The 16409-nt window shown below is 59.5% G+C and overlaps 3 protein-coding genes across 4 annotated transcripts in view; 2 read left to right on the forward strand and 1 right to left on the reverse strand.

Annotated features, from left to right (window-relative positions):
- The window catches only part of TAOK1 (TAO kinase 1), a 123260-nt gene extending 114409 nt beyond the window's left edge, over positions 1-8851 (forward strand). For both annotated transcript variants that reach the window (XM_075904565.1, XM_025179815.2), the window contains exon 20: positions 203-8851. In XM_075904565.1, the coding sequence (XP_075760680.1) occupies positions 203-664 (462 nt within the window). In that variant the 3' untranslated portion in view covers positions 665-8851. The remainder of the gene's footprint in view (positions 1-202) is intronic.
- Positions 7303-12560, reverse strand: ABHD15 (abhydrolase domain containing 15). The gene is made up of 2 exons (XM_075904585.1): positions 11232-12560; positions 7303-9802 (listed from the first exon to the last, which is right to left on the reverse strand). Exons 1-2 carry the CDS (start codon positions 12074-12076, stop codon positions 9307-9309), a joined length of 1341 nt encoding a protein of 446 aa, XP_075760700.1. The 5' UTR covers positions 12077-12560; the 3' UTR covers positions 7303-9306.
- Positions 10668-16349, forward strand: TP53I13 (tumor protein p53 inducible protein 13). The gene is made up of 5 exons (XM_075904587.1): positions 10668-10682; positions 11258-11374; positions 13856-14049; positions 15495-16110; positions 16186-16349. The coding sequence occupies exons 3-5, from the start codon at positions 13909-13911 to the stop codon at positions 16287-16289; spliced, it is 861 nt and encodes a 286-aa protein (XP_075760702.1). The 5' UTR covers positions 10668-10682; positions 11258-11374; positions 13856-13908; the 3' UTR covers positions 16290-16349.
- The last annotated feature ends 60 nt before the right edge of the window (positions 16350-16409 follow it).

Genomic DNA, 16409 nt, shown 5'->3' on the forward strand with positions numbered 1-16409 from the left:
CCCCAGTGCAGCCCCTCCTCCGTTTCTGTGCACATGCCAGAGATTGCTAGTTTGCATTCAGAGCGGCGAGGGTGCACCTGCCCTCTGCTGCTGAGTGCCTCTTTGCTCGCCAACGGAGGGTCCGGCCCCGGGAACTCAGCATTGCCGTGTCTCTCTAGCGGAGTGCCGCTGCTACAGACTCCCTTCTCTTTCCTTCCCTCAGATTGAGGAGGAGATGCTGGCCTTGCAGAATGAGCGCACCGAACGGATACGAAGCCTGCTGGAGCGCCAAGCCCGCGAGATCGAAGCCTTTGATTCGGAAAGCATGAGGCTAGGTTTCAGTAACATGGTTCTGTCTAATCTCTCCCCCGAGGCGTTCAGCCACAGCTACCCGGGAGCTTCTGGCTGGTCCCACAATCCTCCAGGGGGTGCAGGACCTCACTGGGGTCATCCCATGGGTGGCCCACCACAAGCTTGGGGCCATCCAATGCAAGGTGGACCCCAGCCATGGGGTCACCCCTCAGGGCCCATGCAAGGGGTACCTCGAGGTAGTGGTATAGGGGTCCGCAACAGCCCCCAGGCTCTGAGGCGGACAGCTTCTGGGGGACGGCCGGAGCAGGGCATGAGCAGGAGCACAAGTGTTACTTCACAAATATCCAATGGGTCACACATGTCTTACACATAACTTAACCCAGGCCTGAGGGTGGCAATTCCACTGAAGCGGTCTGCCGACAGAAACTGCCTACAGGTGCAGCCTCCTCTCCGTGGGACGCTGGGTGGCCATGGAGTCTCGTTCATTCTGTAAAGCACTCTGTTTTGTGTTTACTAACTGGGATGTCATAGTATTTGGCTGCAGGGTTTGGGGGCTTTAATGTTTGTTTTGGGGGGGATCGAAGGGAGGGGGCCTAAGACATATGCAACTAGGCAGAGAAGTTGGCTGCCGGTTAAGGCGTTCGGGCTGCACAAGGGCCTCCGAGCGCTGTCATCACCCGTCCCTGCAGAACGATGGGACGCGCTTAAACCTTCGTTCGTGTCCAAACAGCCTGCCTGCCAGCCACCTGAGCAGATGAGGTGAGCTGAAAATAAGTCCCTCTCTAGCAGAGGAGCAGCTGTATTTCCTGCCCCTTTGATTGATCACCATGAAATTGGCCCCCTTTCCGCGTGGATCCTCAGGAGAAGGGCTTAAAGGAACTGTGGGCGAGGGGAAAGGCTTTGCCTGCTCGGGTGGCAGGGATCAACACGGTCCCTTGCCCCCCAAGTGCCCGCTCTCCGTTGCACTAAGAGGCGAGCATTCCCCGAGGGCATAGCGCCGCTTCAGTAGACGTGTGTGGGGGGGGTGAAAATGTTTAAAATCCAGCCTAGCATCTTAGCCCTCCCCTGGCCGGGCCAGTGGCAGGGGCTCATGCTTTGCAGGCCGTTGGGAAGAAGAGTATCACTAATGCACTTGTGTAGCTAATACTGTGACATCTCACCTTAGCTAAGCAGCTGAATAATTCTTGGGCCCCTGCATCCTTCTTTTGCTCTGTTCTTCAGGACCCTTAGACTTACAGCCAGTCAGCCTGGAATGCCAGAGGTCTTCTGAAAGATGCCATAGTCACACAATGCCATTGGTCGGGGGTTTCATTCCTACACTGCACACCCATTTATTACCTTTGGGCTTGTTGCAGTTTTCTGTTTACCTGTCCGCTGTAGCCGACTGTTTAAATGTTTAGTTGCCATAGTATACCAGGAGGAGCTGAGCCAATGACTCTACGAGCTGCTGACTAACCCACATCACTGCTGTAGATCTTGCCGCATGTGAGGCTCCTTTCTGTCGTTTTGGGTGCCGCAGTACTTTTCAGCTTTACAGTCCAGGGAGACTCTGGGATCAGTTGGCAGCACGTCACCCCACGCGTAGGAGGCGCTATTTTCGGGCAGCTCTCTTTGCAGAGCCGCTGTACTACTGAAAGGGAGCAAGAGGCTGGAAGTAAAGCCGGGAGTCTGCGAATAAATGGAATGACTTTTGTGGCTACGTAGCAACCTTGACTGCTGGAAGTGGGAGGTGTCGTGAAAGACTAGGATGAATGAGGGGGTGTTTGGGCCCAGCCAGCACCGTGAGGTGAAGATGAGAGCAGATAGCTTAAGCTTGGCTTAAGGTAAAGATTTTCTTTCTGGGGACTGGCCAGCCAGAGTTCTTTCTTTGTAAATGACTTTCCTTGCACACTAATCATCTTGAAGAAAACACTAGCTGCTAACTCTAGGGTTTGCCTTTACCGTGTTTATAGGGCTCAGAAGCAAGGTTTTCCAAATGCCTTTGTCCATGTGACACATTTATATAGAATACTCCAGTGTCTCGCTGCTGCTCAGTTTTCTCAGCAATGTGACATTCTTAACTAAATTAAAATTCACTCCAGATCCTTGACTCTCAGCCAGTGTGTGATGAATCCAAACGTCAGGATTTCCAGTGTCTTGATATAGCATATCACTCCGAACAAAGACGGACACTATACCAAAACATAAACCTTTGACAGAGCCTTGTAGTATTAACAGTGTGTGCTGGAGTCTGGGAAGAGGCAGAGGATATTCCTGTTGGTTACCCTGTAGAACAGAACGTTTGGGACAAAGATGAATTCACTGACTGACCCCCCTGTTCCCCTTGATATACATCTCTGTGTGGGGTGGGTGTTTTCTCTTCTAGCTGTTCTCTTGCATTCAAATGTTGATCAAATGAAATTAAGGAAAATCACCTTCATTTTCCTATTTTAAGAAGAAAAAAAAAAAGCCAAAAACCTACATTGGTTCTTACCACCTTGGTGTGGAGCATGGTGCTAATATACAAAGTTTAGGAGCTCTTGACTCCCCATAATCTCAACAGCAGCACCAATTGGCACTGTACTTCACAATTCAGGAGGTTTGTTCTTTTGCTTCGGAGATGGTTTGAATTTGGCCAAAGTCTCTGGTTTAAATTGAGTGATTTCAGGAGCGTTCCCTCAAGCCATCTGTTTGTAATGTAAAGCGTCACTGAATGTGGGACTCAAATGATGTCGGTCCCCTATTGGCTTTTTTGTATCCAAAACAATTGTGTGGTGCCCATTTTACATGTATATCATGTGCAGGCTCATTCCAGTGAGTTAATATTTAAATTAAAATAGTTTGCAAAAACTGATTCAGATCAACTGATCTAAATGTGTGTGTCTCTGTGTGTACATGAGGGGACCAGAAGCTGCCTTCCAAATGAGTTTGATCTCAAGAGATGTCTCCCATTTACTGAGCTGTAATCTGTGGGAATTGCTTCCTATTGTGTGGTGGAGGTATGTGAGGAGGTAAATTAGTGTCTGTATAATGTATATGTTACAGATATCATATATCTCACATCAGTATCTTTGTGAGATATATGTATAAATAGAAAATCAAAATATTCCAGAGACGCAAATGCTTTCTGAATCAGTTTGCAAACTCCATTTTTCAAACTAAAACCAACTACTGCACACTGTTCTGTACCCCTCGTGCCACCACGCTCTTCTGTGCCCGCGCACGCCAGCACGCTGTGCTGCGCTCACTCGGCCCCAGCCAGGGCGTTCCGCACACCGCGGCCTGCACGTTGTGAGCACTACTCCCAGGGGCTCAGCACGAGGGCTAGTTATTCTGGGTGCTTGGGTTCCCCCCTTTCTCAGACCTTACAGTTTAGGCCAGAAGGGCCGGAGCAGGGGCGTTGGCAGTTTTCACCTCTCGAATCGTGTGACGCTTCTTTGGGTTTTGCCAATCACACTCAGCAGCAGGCCCCACCTGTACTTGGTTGCGATTTCTGGAACACAGGCCACGTCTCCCATCCCCACTGAATTCCTTGTGCACAAGACTGGAGCTTTCACCTGCATTCACTCAAACGCTGGCCGCATCACGGGGTTGGAAAACAAGCCTGGTACCGTACAGTAGGAAAGCATTGACTGGAGAAGTCCCTGCGGACGTTTCTTACCTGTAAGTCCTGCCTTGGGGACAGACACAAGCAAGTGGCTGTGCTTTCAGGGAATTTGTATTGCACGCTGCCGGTAGAACCTGCACAGAGTACACGGTGATGGACCTGAAATAATACTGCTTACTGTCCCTGAGGAGGGGGAAAGGGGCCTGTTGGACTCCAAACCTCGATCCTGTCCATGCAGCTTTCATAGGTGGAAATAAATTGTATTCTACCAGCATCGGCCATTGCTCTGTTAATACGCACATCTCCCTGGAGAGCTGTCGACTGGTAGCTCCGTGTATATATACGTGCTGTGTGAACGCGCACTTGCAACTCGTGCTGTGCATTTCTGGCCGTACACTTAGCGCTCCCTCCTCTGGCAAGCTGCCGGGACAGTTTGGGCAGCAGGGCTGCGGATGTGAGCAGAGGTGCGTGAGGGTTGAATGGGAGACGGCAAGCCCCGTGCTTTGCAGGAGGGTGGGTAGGCCCATTGCTGCTGCGGCCGCCCGGCGGAGGGAGAGCTCGCAAGGGGTACAGGAGAGTCGGAAGGCAGCACAGAAAGCAGGGTGCGTAGCACTGTGAAAGGGGGGTGGGCGCCACGGAGGCTATATGCGGGATGCTTGGAGTCCGTGGTACGTCGGAGTGAAATGCCCAACATACCAGGGGTGGCTCATCTCAAAAGTGGAAACTTGTCTACATTGGGGGGGTCTGGCTGCCATCTAAGCACGGCTCTCAGGACCTTTGTTGTTCCCTGTGCTTTCCACTAAGGCCAACATGAGCTCACACTGTGAAGTTATTTCCTTACCCGTGTCCCTGCCCAGTCTCTGGAATGAAAGAGTTCCCCATCCCTGGTGGGAGCAGCAAGGTTTTCTTCCTTGACACCAGTTCTGTGAGCCCACGTAATGCACCGCGTCCTCTAGGAATGGGGTAACCGCTGGACAGAGCCAGGGCTAAGAATGTGGTCTTCTAGGCCTGGAAACCTCTCCTCGCCCCACCTGCCCTGGTAGAGGGGCTTGGTTCCCACATGTTTCAGGGCACAGTTGCACAAGCTGAAGGACGGGCAGTTCCTTGGGTGGGGGGGAACGTTCCTGCAGTTGCAGACCTCACTAGCATAGCAGCGTGCCCCGTGTAGGGGTGTCGTGGGGGGTGCACGCGCTCATGGCAGTGGTGTGTACATATTGAAAGGAAGCCCCCAAACTCCATTCTAGTGACTTCCGCTTGCTCGGCAGGGTGGCTTCTTTAGGAGCAGGTTTGTAGCCTTCCTCTTTCAGTGTCTCTAGCGAGCTTCTGGCTTCCCTCTAGGAGTGTGTTTTAGACCTGTCCGTGTGGCTGGTTTAAAGCGCATGGGATGGATTCACTCCATGCTCCTCTGGACCAGTCAGACCGGGAGCTTGGAAGTGGGTTTTGTGTCCTAATAAAAAGGTTGGTGCTTCCGCAGGGACTTGGGACTGGTGCCTCCCTCGCTGTGTCTGAGTTTGCGCTGTCAGGTTCGTTTCCCCGGGAGCCAGGCTGTGCGTAGAGGTGCCAGGGGACTGTCTGATTTGGGAAGCAGACAGCAGATTTTGTGATTTTATTAAAACATTATCCCCAGAAAAGAGCTGGGCACCGGCAACCCTGGTTCCTGTTGTGTAATGGAGCCCAGCCAGTCAGGCCTGTCAGGGATAGGTGCCTGGGATACCCCCATCCCCGGTCCTTGGCTGAATAACACACCAGCAAACAGGCCCCTGAGCCAAGCTGCGCGCCTCGGAATGCTTGCACTTTTGGTGGTCTGTTTACCCACCTATCTGCTATCTAGCCATGTTCTGTACATCCCAGGTTCGCCCCTCTGCATAGAGCCAGGAAGTCCCTAGGTTGGCTGCCAGCACAAGGGGACGTAACCACCTCCCGATGTGCACAAAATCGGGGGTCTCTGGTGTCCCCCGATCACCCTTCCCAGGACGGGTACCTCAGAACATGCACCATTCGCGTTTTCACTGACAACAGGTTTAATGATTGTGAGTGAAAATATTGTAATTATCTGTAAATATGTAGGGAACCAATTGACCTAGTTCCTGTGTTTGTAAAGTTTTTGTACTAAAGTTTATAGATGCAGTATGTGCCAACGAGAGAGGGGCTGCTGTCACGGCCCGTCGTAGCCAAGTCTGCATCTAACCCCTTCAGTTGTCTGTGAGACTGTAAGGATTCCTGCTTCTATACTAGCATGGGGCTTGGGGGGTCGGGGAGAAGAACGGCTCAACTTGCTGTCCTGGTGCAAAGGCTTCTGGCGCTAACCAAACAGCATGGACCCCAGTCTTTTCTCTGTCCCTTGTCAGCTGGGCGCTCTGCGGTTTAGAGGTGCGCGCGCAAAACCTCTGCCCTTCCCGCCCGTCTGAGTGCACAGGACAGACGTGTGGGCGTGGGGCAGAACCTCACCTCAACTGAGGCCAAATCCTCCCTGTCCGTTTGAGCCGCACCCTTTTATTTGATCTACAGAATTGTACAGAGAGTAGGTCCTCCCCAGAAGGGATTTGGTGCCAGGGTAATGGAAAGAGCATGCTAAGCATGGGAGAAGAAACGAACGCCATGAAGCTGGTTGCCTGCTTTTAGCACCAGTCTAGCCCATTTCTATGGCAACTGCACTCAGGACAGGAGCACACCGATGTGAATGAACTGAAGTATGAAATCGGTGCTTTTGCATGGCTTGGCATCAGTGTTACAAGCATTGGAGGCAAATCCCGATTAGAAACGGTCATGTGCGTACGGTTCCCGGGACTAGATGCATTGCCAGGGCGTGGGGCGTGCTCCCCAAAGTGCATGTGGCCACGGAGTGGGAAAGGCAAGGCGGGGGGACGGTTCTCAGGTGTTTGAGATGCAGGCCACAGCTGGCTTGCATTGTCATCTTGGCTTTCAATGTCCATTACTAAAAGAGAGGGGTTTCTCTTGGACTGCATCTGAATTAAGCCATCTGTCACCCCGCACTTGTCCCACCTTCCCTGGGTATCTTGTGGCACAGGCTACTCTCCAGCCCTGGGATAGCTCTGGCAGCTAGAGGGCTACAAGCGAAGTGAACGTCAGGCTGACTAGAGAGACCAGTGGTTGGAAGGATCCTTGGAGGTGCTTGTGATGTGAATTCTCATTCAAGATGCTGACAGTCTCGGGAGGGGGTTTCCCGGAGATGGAGAGGGTGTGTGTGTGTGTGGTGAATGCGGTTTCTGGCAAACAAAACCACCTGCTTCTTTTCTTCCCTTTTCTCCTAACCCCTCTCCACTCTCAGCCAGGCTTGCTTGGAACAGGGACACTTTATCTGACCAAACCAACTCAAAGGAGGGGTGGGTCTGATGTAAATAATTAACATTACAAATAAAGTAGAGGGCATCTGACATACCCGAAAGGCTATCCCGACTTGAAAATTGTAAATGCTGAAGAAGTTTTTATTAACATTTGGATTTCTCAAATTCCTATTTATGTTGTTCCATGGAAATCATTAACACATTGAAAACACTTATGAAAAAGCCAGATTACCGTGAGGATTTTAGGTGTCAGAACTCCCTTGGTTTCGTATACAGGAGCACAGCATAACATGCATTAAGAAGGGTAGGAGAAGGTTGTGTGAGGTGTGTATAGTGTATATTTTTTAAAATAGCTTGCTTGTATTGTGAAGACTTTAAAGACGAACTTGAGAATTCTAACATAACTATTAACAAATTTAACATAAGTTATCCCACTGGGTTCGGAGCATCTTGAATGTATAATCTTTTTGTAACCCAGAATGATTTATTCTTCTACCACTCAGCCAGACAGCTTATTTATATGTTTAATTTTGTATATCACTTTCCCTTTTGTTCTCATGCTTCCCAGCATGCTTCTGCTTGTTTGGCAGTTTGCACAAGTATCTGTGTAAACTAAAAACTTTTAACTTGAACCTGGCATTTCCACTTTCTTGGATTTTCTTCCTCCACTGTTTTGGGGGGTAACTGGGAGGAGGGGGGGTGTTTTCCATGTGCAGCTTCTGGGCAAATGCCTGGTCTTTTGCCAGTCATCTAAAGTGCTTCACTGTCAGTTGCTTTAAAAGAAAATGAAAATGTCACCTTATCAGTTCTAGGGAATGCCTGGGGAGGAGGCAAGTGCAGACCTGTAGGAGCACAAACCTGGCGCTGGTTGCAGACAAAGGCCACACTTGGCTTGAACTCAGCAGCTGCAGAGCAATGTGAAGTCCCACATGGCCCTGACATGGGCACCGCTGCTGTAGTAGCTCTGACGGAAGGGCGGCGGCCTGTAGCCAGGCTCCCACAAGGGTAGCAAGAGTTAAAATAACCAGTCCCCCTCGGCTGCCCCAGCTCTCAGCTCTGCACACTGCCCATGGGGCCGGGCCCCCCGACTGCCTGCCTGCTCTTGGGTGGGGAAAGAGGGATGCTCACAGACATTATTGAATGTTTGCTTCCCTCCCCCTTCTCCTGCTCTCCCCCCAGCACCCCAACAACTTTGAGTACACGACCAAGGGGTGTAAATGTGGCTTTAGCAGAGCAAGGCCAGGAGCTGGACATCGCTTTATCAGGGCTGGGACTGCCATTAACCTGAACAGAAGCCTGAGTCTCACAGGCCTGGATCGCCATGGGCTAAGCCATAGATATTGGACTCCTCCCTGCTCCTGTGTGAGCACCAGCTGGGATGGGTGAGTCTACAGGTTTGCATTTTCCTTTTGGTAGAAAATGCCACGCGCACTAACTGGTAAGGCTTGTACAGTACATTGTCAGTATTCTGGTATTCTGGTTCAACATACATTAGCGCTCATATATAACTGTATTAATTGTATAGATTGTGCATTTAAAGCTGTTACCAAGTTGTCAGAAAACAAGAGAAGAGAAAATAAGGTCGTATGTAATATTTTGTTTGTAAGTATCCTTTGTACCATAGCAAAGGAAATGTTAAAAAATCAACTGTAATAAAGTAATTTTAGTAGATGGCGTGTCAGCTTTGGTTTTTGAAAGGGTGGGGCTAAGGGTCAGGGCATGGGCTTCGTGGCACCACTCAGCACCAGTCCTTCTGCATGATGGAGATTACGGTGGCGGCAGGGGCCTGCGCGGGCTGGCCGGTGAGGAGTCTCCGAAACGGCATGTGTGCTGGTGGTGTTTCCTAGGCTCGCTTCGCCATGGCCGGCCCTGCATTAGTGCACAGCTGGGTCCTAGGAACACACCTGTCCTGCAGGCTTTCGACTGTCTGCGTCTGTGGGGAGGGGCCTTTGTGTGCTGGAGATACTGGTGTGAGCGCACAAGAGGACAGGGGAAGGTTGCATGAGCCTGGGTGCTGCTGGGCTTCTCGAATGGGAGCTGCCTGGCTCTTGGACAGCTGCTCCCAGGGACGCTGTCCTGAAGCGTCTGCTACAGGGACATGCCAGGCGCAGCACCTGCCCAGTGCTACCTGGTGTAGCACCTCTGCCAGCTGAAGATCTGGAGGTCACAGGCAGCAGACGCAGCCTCTCTCTTCTGCAGGGCGCCCCTCCTGCGCCGATGCAGCCCCTTCATCCTCTCTTCCGCATGGAAGAACTCCGCGACAACCCTGAAGTACTCCAGCGTCACCTCGTGGCTCCAGGAGCAGGGCCCTTCCTTCAGGAAGCCGCAGTGCCCGCCGTGCGGTGTCAGCAGGAGGAAGAAATAGGGGCTGCTGTGGAAGAGCTCCATGGGCAGGGTGCTGGCTGGAGGCCCCCTCACCGGGTCGTCGGCGCTGCAGATGCACAAGACCGGGACGGCCACCTCGTCCACGTCCCGCAGGGGGTCGTTGCGATCCCAATAACCCTGCCAGCTGACAGGGTGCCGCTTGGTCTGGCAGAAGAGGGTTTCCTCGAATTCCCGCAGCGAGCGGCTCCTGAACAGCCTGGCTGTGTCTACCACCTCAGCCAGCGCCGTGGCATACCTAGGAGGCACAAACCCAACAGGGCGTGGCGCATGTGGCAGTCGCCAGCACCTCGCTGCCCCCTGCTGGATGCTTTCCAAGTTCTCCCATCTCATACTCGGGACCCCATGGCTAACGGCTGCCATAGCTAGCTAGTGGCACTGCCTGACCAGGCTCCTGGGGGAGATCCGCCTGAAGCCACAACGTGGCAGGGAGGGTGCGTGGTACCGTGGGGATGGGCACTGAACTGTCGTGTCCGCGTGCTGCATTTCTGACCCACCCCAGTCTGCATCAGACCTCTGAACTCGGCGTGCTCCCTGGGTGCCAGCCAGGGGAGCTGGGCGCAGGGCACACTGCCTGCAGCCCACCCCCCACAGGTACAGCCGGCTAGTGCCGTTGACTGCATCTGCGTTGGTGGTCCCTGCCTGCGGCCAGGGCCGGCCTGAGGCTCTGTGGGCCCTTCCCTGCTGCAGATGGGGCCATGGTGCCGCAGTGTCTCGCTGCCTTGTCATTTGGATGGCTGGGGTTGGAAACCATAGCGACGGAGAATCCTAGCACCTGGCCTCCTGTGCGGCTCCGGTTGCCATGACAGCAGGCGGAGGCTGCCACCGCATGTCAGTGCGGGAGGCCCCAGGGTGCGTACGGCACCCAGTGCGCTACCCCTACGGGCTGGGCCCCCCGGCGCTGCAGTGCCCAGCTGCCAGCTCCCATGCTCGAAGCGCAGGCCCAGGCACCCGGCACAGACTCCTGTTGCCAGTAACTATCCGGAGCGGGAGATGTCCCCTTGGGCCATGGTGCAGAGCGTTTCCTCCCTCACTCCCCAGGGCCTCTGGCAGCCCGGTGCCCCACCCATCTCCAGGCTGTGATGCATCTCCCTAGCCAGGAGCAGGGGTCACGCTGGGTAAGGAGCTGCAAACAGGCAGCATTAGCCCAAACGAGGTGTCCCTGGCAGCAGCCTGGTCCTGCTGCTGCCCTGAAGCTCCTTGCCTTGACTTGCCGGAGGGGAGGGTTTGGAGAGGCCTGGCTGGGGTGTCTGCCCCTACCCAGCCCATCCAGGGCCGCCTATGCACACTGTTTGCCAAGTGACTGTCAGGGGTATGGACACTGCAGTAGAGGTGTCCAGCTGTCTTACGCCTGTAGGGCAACTCCCATGCCCAGATGCGGGACCCCCTCCTCCCCCCCCCGATAGCTGCGGCTCTCATAGCCGTGGCGAGCTCTTCAGATCTGGCTGGAGAGGTGGATTCTAGGCAGTTCCGACAGCAGCTCTTAAGCAGGGTCTCAGGCATTTCTAATGGGCCGGGACGAGGTGACCCTCCCTGGGATTTCCAAATCTACCCTGCTCAGCTGACTGCCACAGAAAACTTTGCACCTGTTCTCTCTCTCCCCCCCCTTCCACCTCAGCCTGCCCCATAGCCATGAGGGCAGGGGAGGGGCCCAGGCTTGTACCCACCTGCTCAGGCCTTGTTTCTGATGCAGGAGCAGACTCCACTCGTACAGCCAGGGGCCCCCGGCCTCCAACCACTCCTGGCACCGGAAGAGGGGCGAGATGCAAGCTGCTGCAGCCAGCTCACTGGAGGAGCCGCACTCCCCCAGGTAGGAGAGGAGCAGCCCGGAGCCTGAGCCCTCGCTCACGGCACACAGCGAGGAGCCGGGCTGCCGCCTGCGGATGTACGTCACCGCCTCCTTCAGGTCGCTGGGGTCCCCGAAGGCCTGCAGCTTGAGGCTGGAGAGGGGGCTGCTGCCATGGCCCCGCCTGTGGAAGATGATGGGCTGGTAGCCCTGCTCCAGGGCCTGCAGGCAGAGGTGCAGCATGCCCCTGGTGACCTTGCCAGCGGCGTTGGGGAGCACAAGCAGCACCGGGGCAGGGCCAAAGGCCGGGCTTGCTCTGCTCTTCTTGCCAGCGCCCTGGGCCCCTATGACCCAGTCCAGGGCCACCAGGCCCCCGTCGGCCAGCTGCAGGAGCTCCCGGGCCAGCTCGGGCGGGTGGGCGGTGGGCAGGAGCAGCTGGATCATGGTCTGGAGGTGCGGCCAGTTCGTCCACAGCCAGCGTCCGCTCGGCAGGGCCGCGAAGCGCTGCAGGCTCCTCCGCAGGCAGCGGGCCAGGGCGGAGGGTTTGCAGATGAGTCTGCAGCACCCTGGGCTGGGCCCTTCCTCCCCAATGACATTGTCCCCCTCTTCCTCTGCGGCCCCCAGGTCCTGCACGCTGCCCCTGCCCGGCCTCCGGCGCCCCTTGGCCAGGAGCCACAGGAGGGTTAAGGCCAAGGCCCCGGCCACAAGGCTCCCGAGCGGCAGCATGAGGTGTCTGGCAGGGCCCCCAGCCTCGGTGCTGCGGGCAGCCCCACAGCCCTGTTTCTTAGCAAATAATGGATCTGTTTGAGGGCCGAGAGTGCCGATTGGATGGGGGTTGTGCAAGCGTTAACCCTTCCCCAGCTGTGTGCTCACCCGGGCCTGGCTTGCTGCCTTGAGCCGCCCCTCCCTCCAGGTGTGTGTGTGGGGGGGGGGGGGGTTGCTATGTGGAAGCCCCAGGATTGGGGCCTCCAGGTGCCTGTTGTGCCAGGACCAGGAGTGCTCCAACCCCCAGACCCATTCCCATCCCTGCCCCCTACCTGAGCTGCTGGTGTCAGCCAGCCCCCCTCGATTGCTCCCTGCCCCATTGCAAACCGGGTCCTAGGGTCGTCACCAGGCCCTGCCCCCTTGGAGTGGCCTCGGGGGTGGGGGTGGGGCACCTGCCACCATCCTCTTTCTCCCCCCCCCCCCCCGGTTCAATGCCTGTTCTGCGGGCTCAGAGAAGGCTGGGGGGAGGGGGGCGCCCGGCCCCCCCTTACCCTGGTGTCTTACCCACCCCTGCGGGTGCATCCCAGCTGCTGCTCACCCCGCAGCCTCCTGCGGCCGCCGGGCTCTGAGCCCCGGGCGGGGGCGCCCGTCTCAGCCCCAGACATGAAGCCGGGGGGGGGGCGAGAGCCGGCGCCAGGGGCGAAGTTCTCCGCCGCAGGCTGCTCGCGGGGCCGGGTTAGCCCAGGGCCCTGCCCCCTCCCCCGCAGCCTTTGCCCCTCCCCCGGGCTGCTGGAAGGAGCCGTGGGCCGGAGTCCGGCGGGGCCGCAGGGAGGAGCCGCCGCCCGCAGCGGGACTCGGGAGGCCAGTGCTGGGGGGCAGGGCCGGGGGGGCAGGTGCCGGGGGGGGGTCGGTCCGGGGGGGGGGCTCGCAGCGCCTTCCTCTGCCCCGCGCTCAGTGGGGGGGGGGGCAGGGCCAGGCACTTCCCCCGCCCCACTGCGGGGGGGCAGCGAGCTCCGCGCGGCCCGGGGGCACTGTCAGGGCGGGGTCCTCCCCCTCCCCCCCGCTCCCCCCTCCCAGCGCCTGGCTCGGGGCCAAGTGCCCGCGGGGCGAGCGGCGCCTTCCCCTTTCCCCCCCCCCCCCCCGCGAGCAGAGCCCTCCCGGCCGCTCCCATTGGCTCCCCGCACGCTAGAGACCCGCCCCCCCACCTCGGAGCCAATGGGAAAGTGCCCATTTGGCGGCCCCGCCCCGGGGGCCCTGGCAGCCCCCTTGGTCCCTGCGGAGCCCGCGGGCCGGATGCGGCCCGGGCGGGACCCGCGGGCCAGGGAGCGCCCCCCCCCCCAGGGTGCGCTCCGTGCAGCACGTGGCTTGCAGGCGTCGGGCTGTGGCGTTGCCCCCCCCCCCCCCAGAGCCAAGGGCGGGACCGATGAGCCGCCCGGGGGGGGGGGGCTGCTGGGCACCTGGGAGCGTGGCCGGGCGCAGGTGCGCTGCAGGGAGCAGCCTGGCCCCTGCCGAGGCGGGTGGGTCGCGCTGGGCCTGTGGCTGGGGGGGGGGGGCCCATGGGTCATGCCGCAGCCGCGCCCCACTGGACGGAGCCCAGCGGGCCCGGCCAGGCGCTGGCGCCACGTGCTGCAGGACCGGGCCACACGCGACTGCGGCCGGAGACCGGGCGGCTCGCTGGGGGGGGGACAGGCTCGGCAGCGCTGCCCCACCGGGCCCGCGTCTCTGCCCGCAGCCGGGCCGCGCCCTCCAGCCTGTTGGCCCGCTCGCAGCCCTCTGACCTGCCGCCCCCTCCTCCCCCAGCACGGAGAGCTACCGCCCCGGAGCAGCATCCTGACCCGCCCCCCAGCAGCCTCATGCAGGAGCAAGTGAGTGGGGACGGCGTGGGGCGGGGCTGGCCGGGAGCCGGCGCAGGGGCGGCTGTCCTGAGGTTCTGCACCCCCCCCCCCCCCCCCAGCACCCCAGACCCAGTCGGGCACAATGGGGAAAGCCAGCAGGTAGAAACGCGCCATTGTCTCCCCCCTCCCCATTCGGCACCTGCCCAGGGGCATCCCCGGGGGGGGGTGCAAAATCCAGCAGTGGGGTCGGGTTTCGCTACAGGCATCCCCTCTGGAAGCACCACAGCCCCGGCCCCTTGAGCGCAGCCTTGGCAGAAAGCCGCCCCGTGCCAGCGACCCTGCACGTCCCTCGCGCCCAGCCTGTAGCCAGAGGGGCCGATCGCCCCGCGTTTCCCTCCCTGAACGTTCTGCCTTTGGGTAAAGCAAGAGGCCCCTGTGTGTCAGCAGGGCACCAGCGAGGGGGCTGAGCTGCAGGGATTTCTGGGTGGCCAGAGCCACCTGCGTAAAGCGGCCAGGCACGGGCACGATGTATGGGGCAGGCTGGGGCCTGCCTCGCGTGACCAGATCACAGGAACCCTGCTGTCAGCCCAGGGGCTTGAGGGTAGCCCCCAGCTGCCCCTACCGCCTGCCTGAGGCTGGCCCCTTCGCACGTGGCTCGCAGGCAGTGGAACGTGCTCGTGGGCAGGGCTTGTTGCTGGGATCGTGGCCTGACTCCGGAGGTGCAGCTGAGCCGTGGGACTGGTGGCAGGCGGCCTGGGTGGGAGGCCAGGGTTCCCTGCGCTTCGGTCTCAGCTCATAGCCACAGGGCCCCCTCCAGGAGACGCCAGCGCAAGGCCGGCTGGTAGTGTGGAGTGGGGCTCGCTCCCTTCAGCGCGAGGCCTGCGTGGTCTAGCTGGCGCTTGGCTCGTCCTCACCGCACCGGTGGGGGCAGGTGTGTCCGTGCCGAGTGCAAACCAGGCTCCCACTGTCTCGCCCCCCCCCCCCCCCCCCCGGCAGAGCCAGAGCTGCAGCCAGGCCGGTTGGCTCCTCTGCTGGGGGGCCAGGCCCAGCCGCTCAGCTCTCTGCCCTCAAACCCCCGCTGCTGGTAACGGAGAAGGGGGACAGGCCCAGCCGGGGTCCCCGGGGAGCTCAGGCTGGTCGGCCGACCCAGGGGCTGTCAGGCAGGAGCGGACAAGGTGGCCCCAGGGTTCATCTAGGGCAGGACTGAGCCTGGGCCCCTTACCCGAGCCCCAAAGGCCTTCTCCACACACCTCCCTGGTGCCCGGCGGCCCCTTTGCAGCGTCCCAGCCGCTGAGCACATGGCGGCCTGGGCCCTGCTCCAGGCACAGGCCCGAGGCACTTCTGGGGCCCCCACCTTAGGTACGCGGCTCCTCTGCCCCGCACCAGCACTGGGGCCTGCAGCCTCCCATGGCACTTCGGGCCAGCGCGTCCCCCCGCCAGGCGGTTTCCCTCACGTCTGGTTCTGCCTCCCAGCCACTCAGGCCCAGCCTGGGCCGGTTCTCCTTGGGCAGCGGGAGCAGTTTACCGCCCTCCTCTTCATACCAACTGCCCCGCCGGGGGGCACTAGTCTTACCTGTGTCTGACCCCTGCCCCTCTCTCCCCAGACCCTGCTGAAGCACCCCCCAGCCCCCCGCTCGCTCCCCGTGAGGGGGAGGCCTAGGGCAGCCCGGAGAGCCCCCCGCCTGCTGGACAAGGCCCCGCTGGTCGCACAGGGACACCTCCAGGCAAGCTCCACGGTCGGCGGCAGGAAGAGGTCGGGCAGCCGGACACCAGAGAGCCCAGGCCCCACCGTGGCCCCTGGGGACAGCCAGGCAGGTGCTGGGCTGACCCCAGCGCCCCAAGGGGACAGGGCTGGCGTGGAGACCGCGCCGCCCTCTGGCCGCTCCCTGATCCCCCACAGCCCGAAGGGGCAGCCCCGGCTGCTGCCCACAGCTGCGCAGCCACAGGCCTGGGCCCTTCCCAGGACTCTGCTCCCCCCCCCAGAGCCCCACGGCACGCCCCAGCCCCAGCCGGGGTGCCTGTGTCCCGGGGCGGAGCAGCCCCGCGCGCTGCGCGCCTACGTGCCCACGCCCCGCACCGAGGAAGCCGCCTGGGCAGCCAGCGCCCTGACCTTCCTGCTGGTGCTGCTGACCCTCGCCGTCCTCTACACCCGCCTGCATCGCCGCTTCCACAAGAGCCAGAGCCTGTACTGGGCCCCGGCGGACCAGGAGCCCCTCTCCGGTGAGTGGCTGCAGCCTTCCCCCCCCCCCCGGGGCCCAGCCCCCCTCGACTGACCCCCCACTCTCTCTGCTGCAGCTGTCCTCAAGCGGCGGCTCCTGGCGCCCCCCGGCCGGCGCAAGAAGCGGCACCGGCAGCGGCAGCTGCTGCTCCGGGCGGCGTCGAGTGAGAGCTCCGCCTAGTGTGGCCGAGACCGACGGGAGCCCGAGGCGGCAGCTGCTGAATAAAGTGCATGGAGCAAGCCACCGCCTCTGACTGTTCCTGGGGGAGGTGGGGGGAGGAGAGGCCCCCCCAGGGGCGCA

This window comes from Pelodiscus sinensis, chromosome 21 (genome assembly GCF_049634645.1).
Source record: "Pelodiscus sinensis isolate JC-2024 chromosome 21, ASM4963464v1, whole genome shotgun sequence".
Lineage (NCBI taxonomy): Eukaryota > Metazoa > Chordata > Testudines > Trionychidae > Pelodiscus > Pelodiscus sinensis.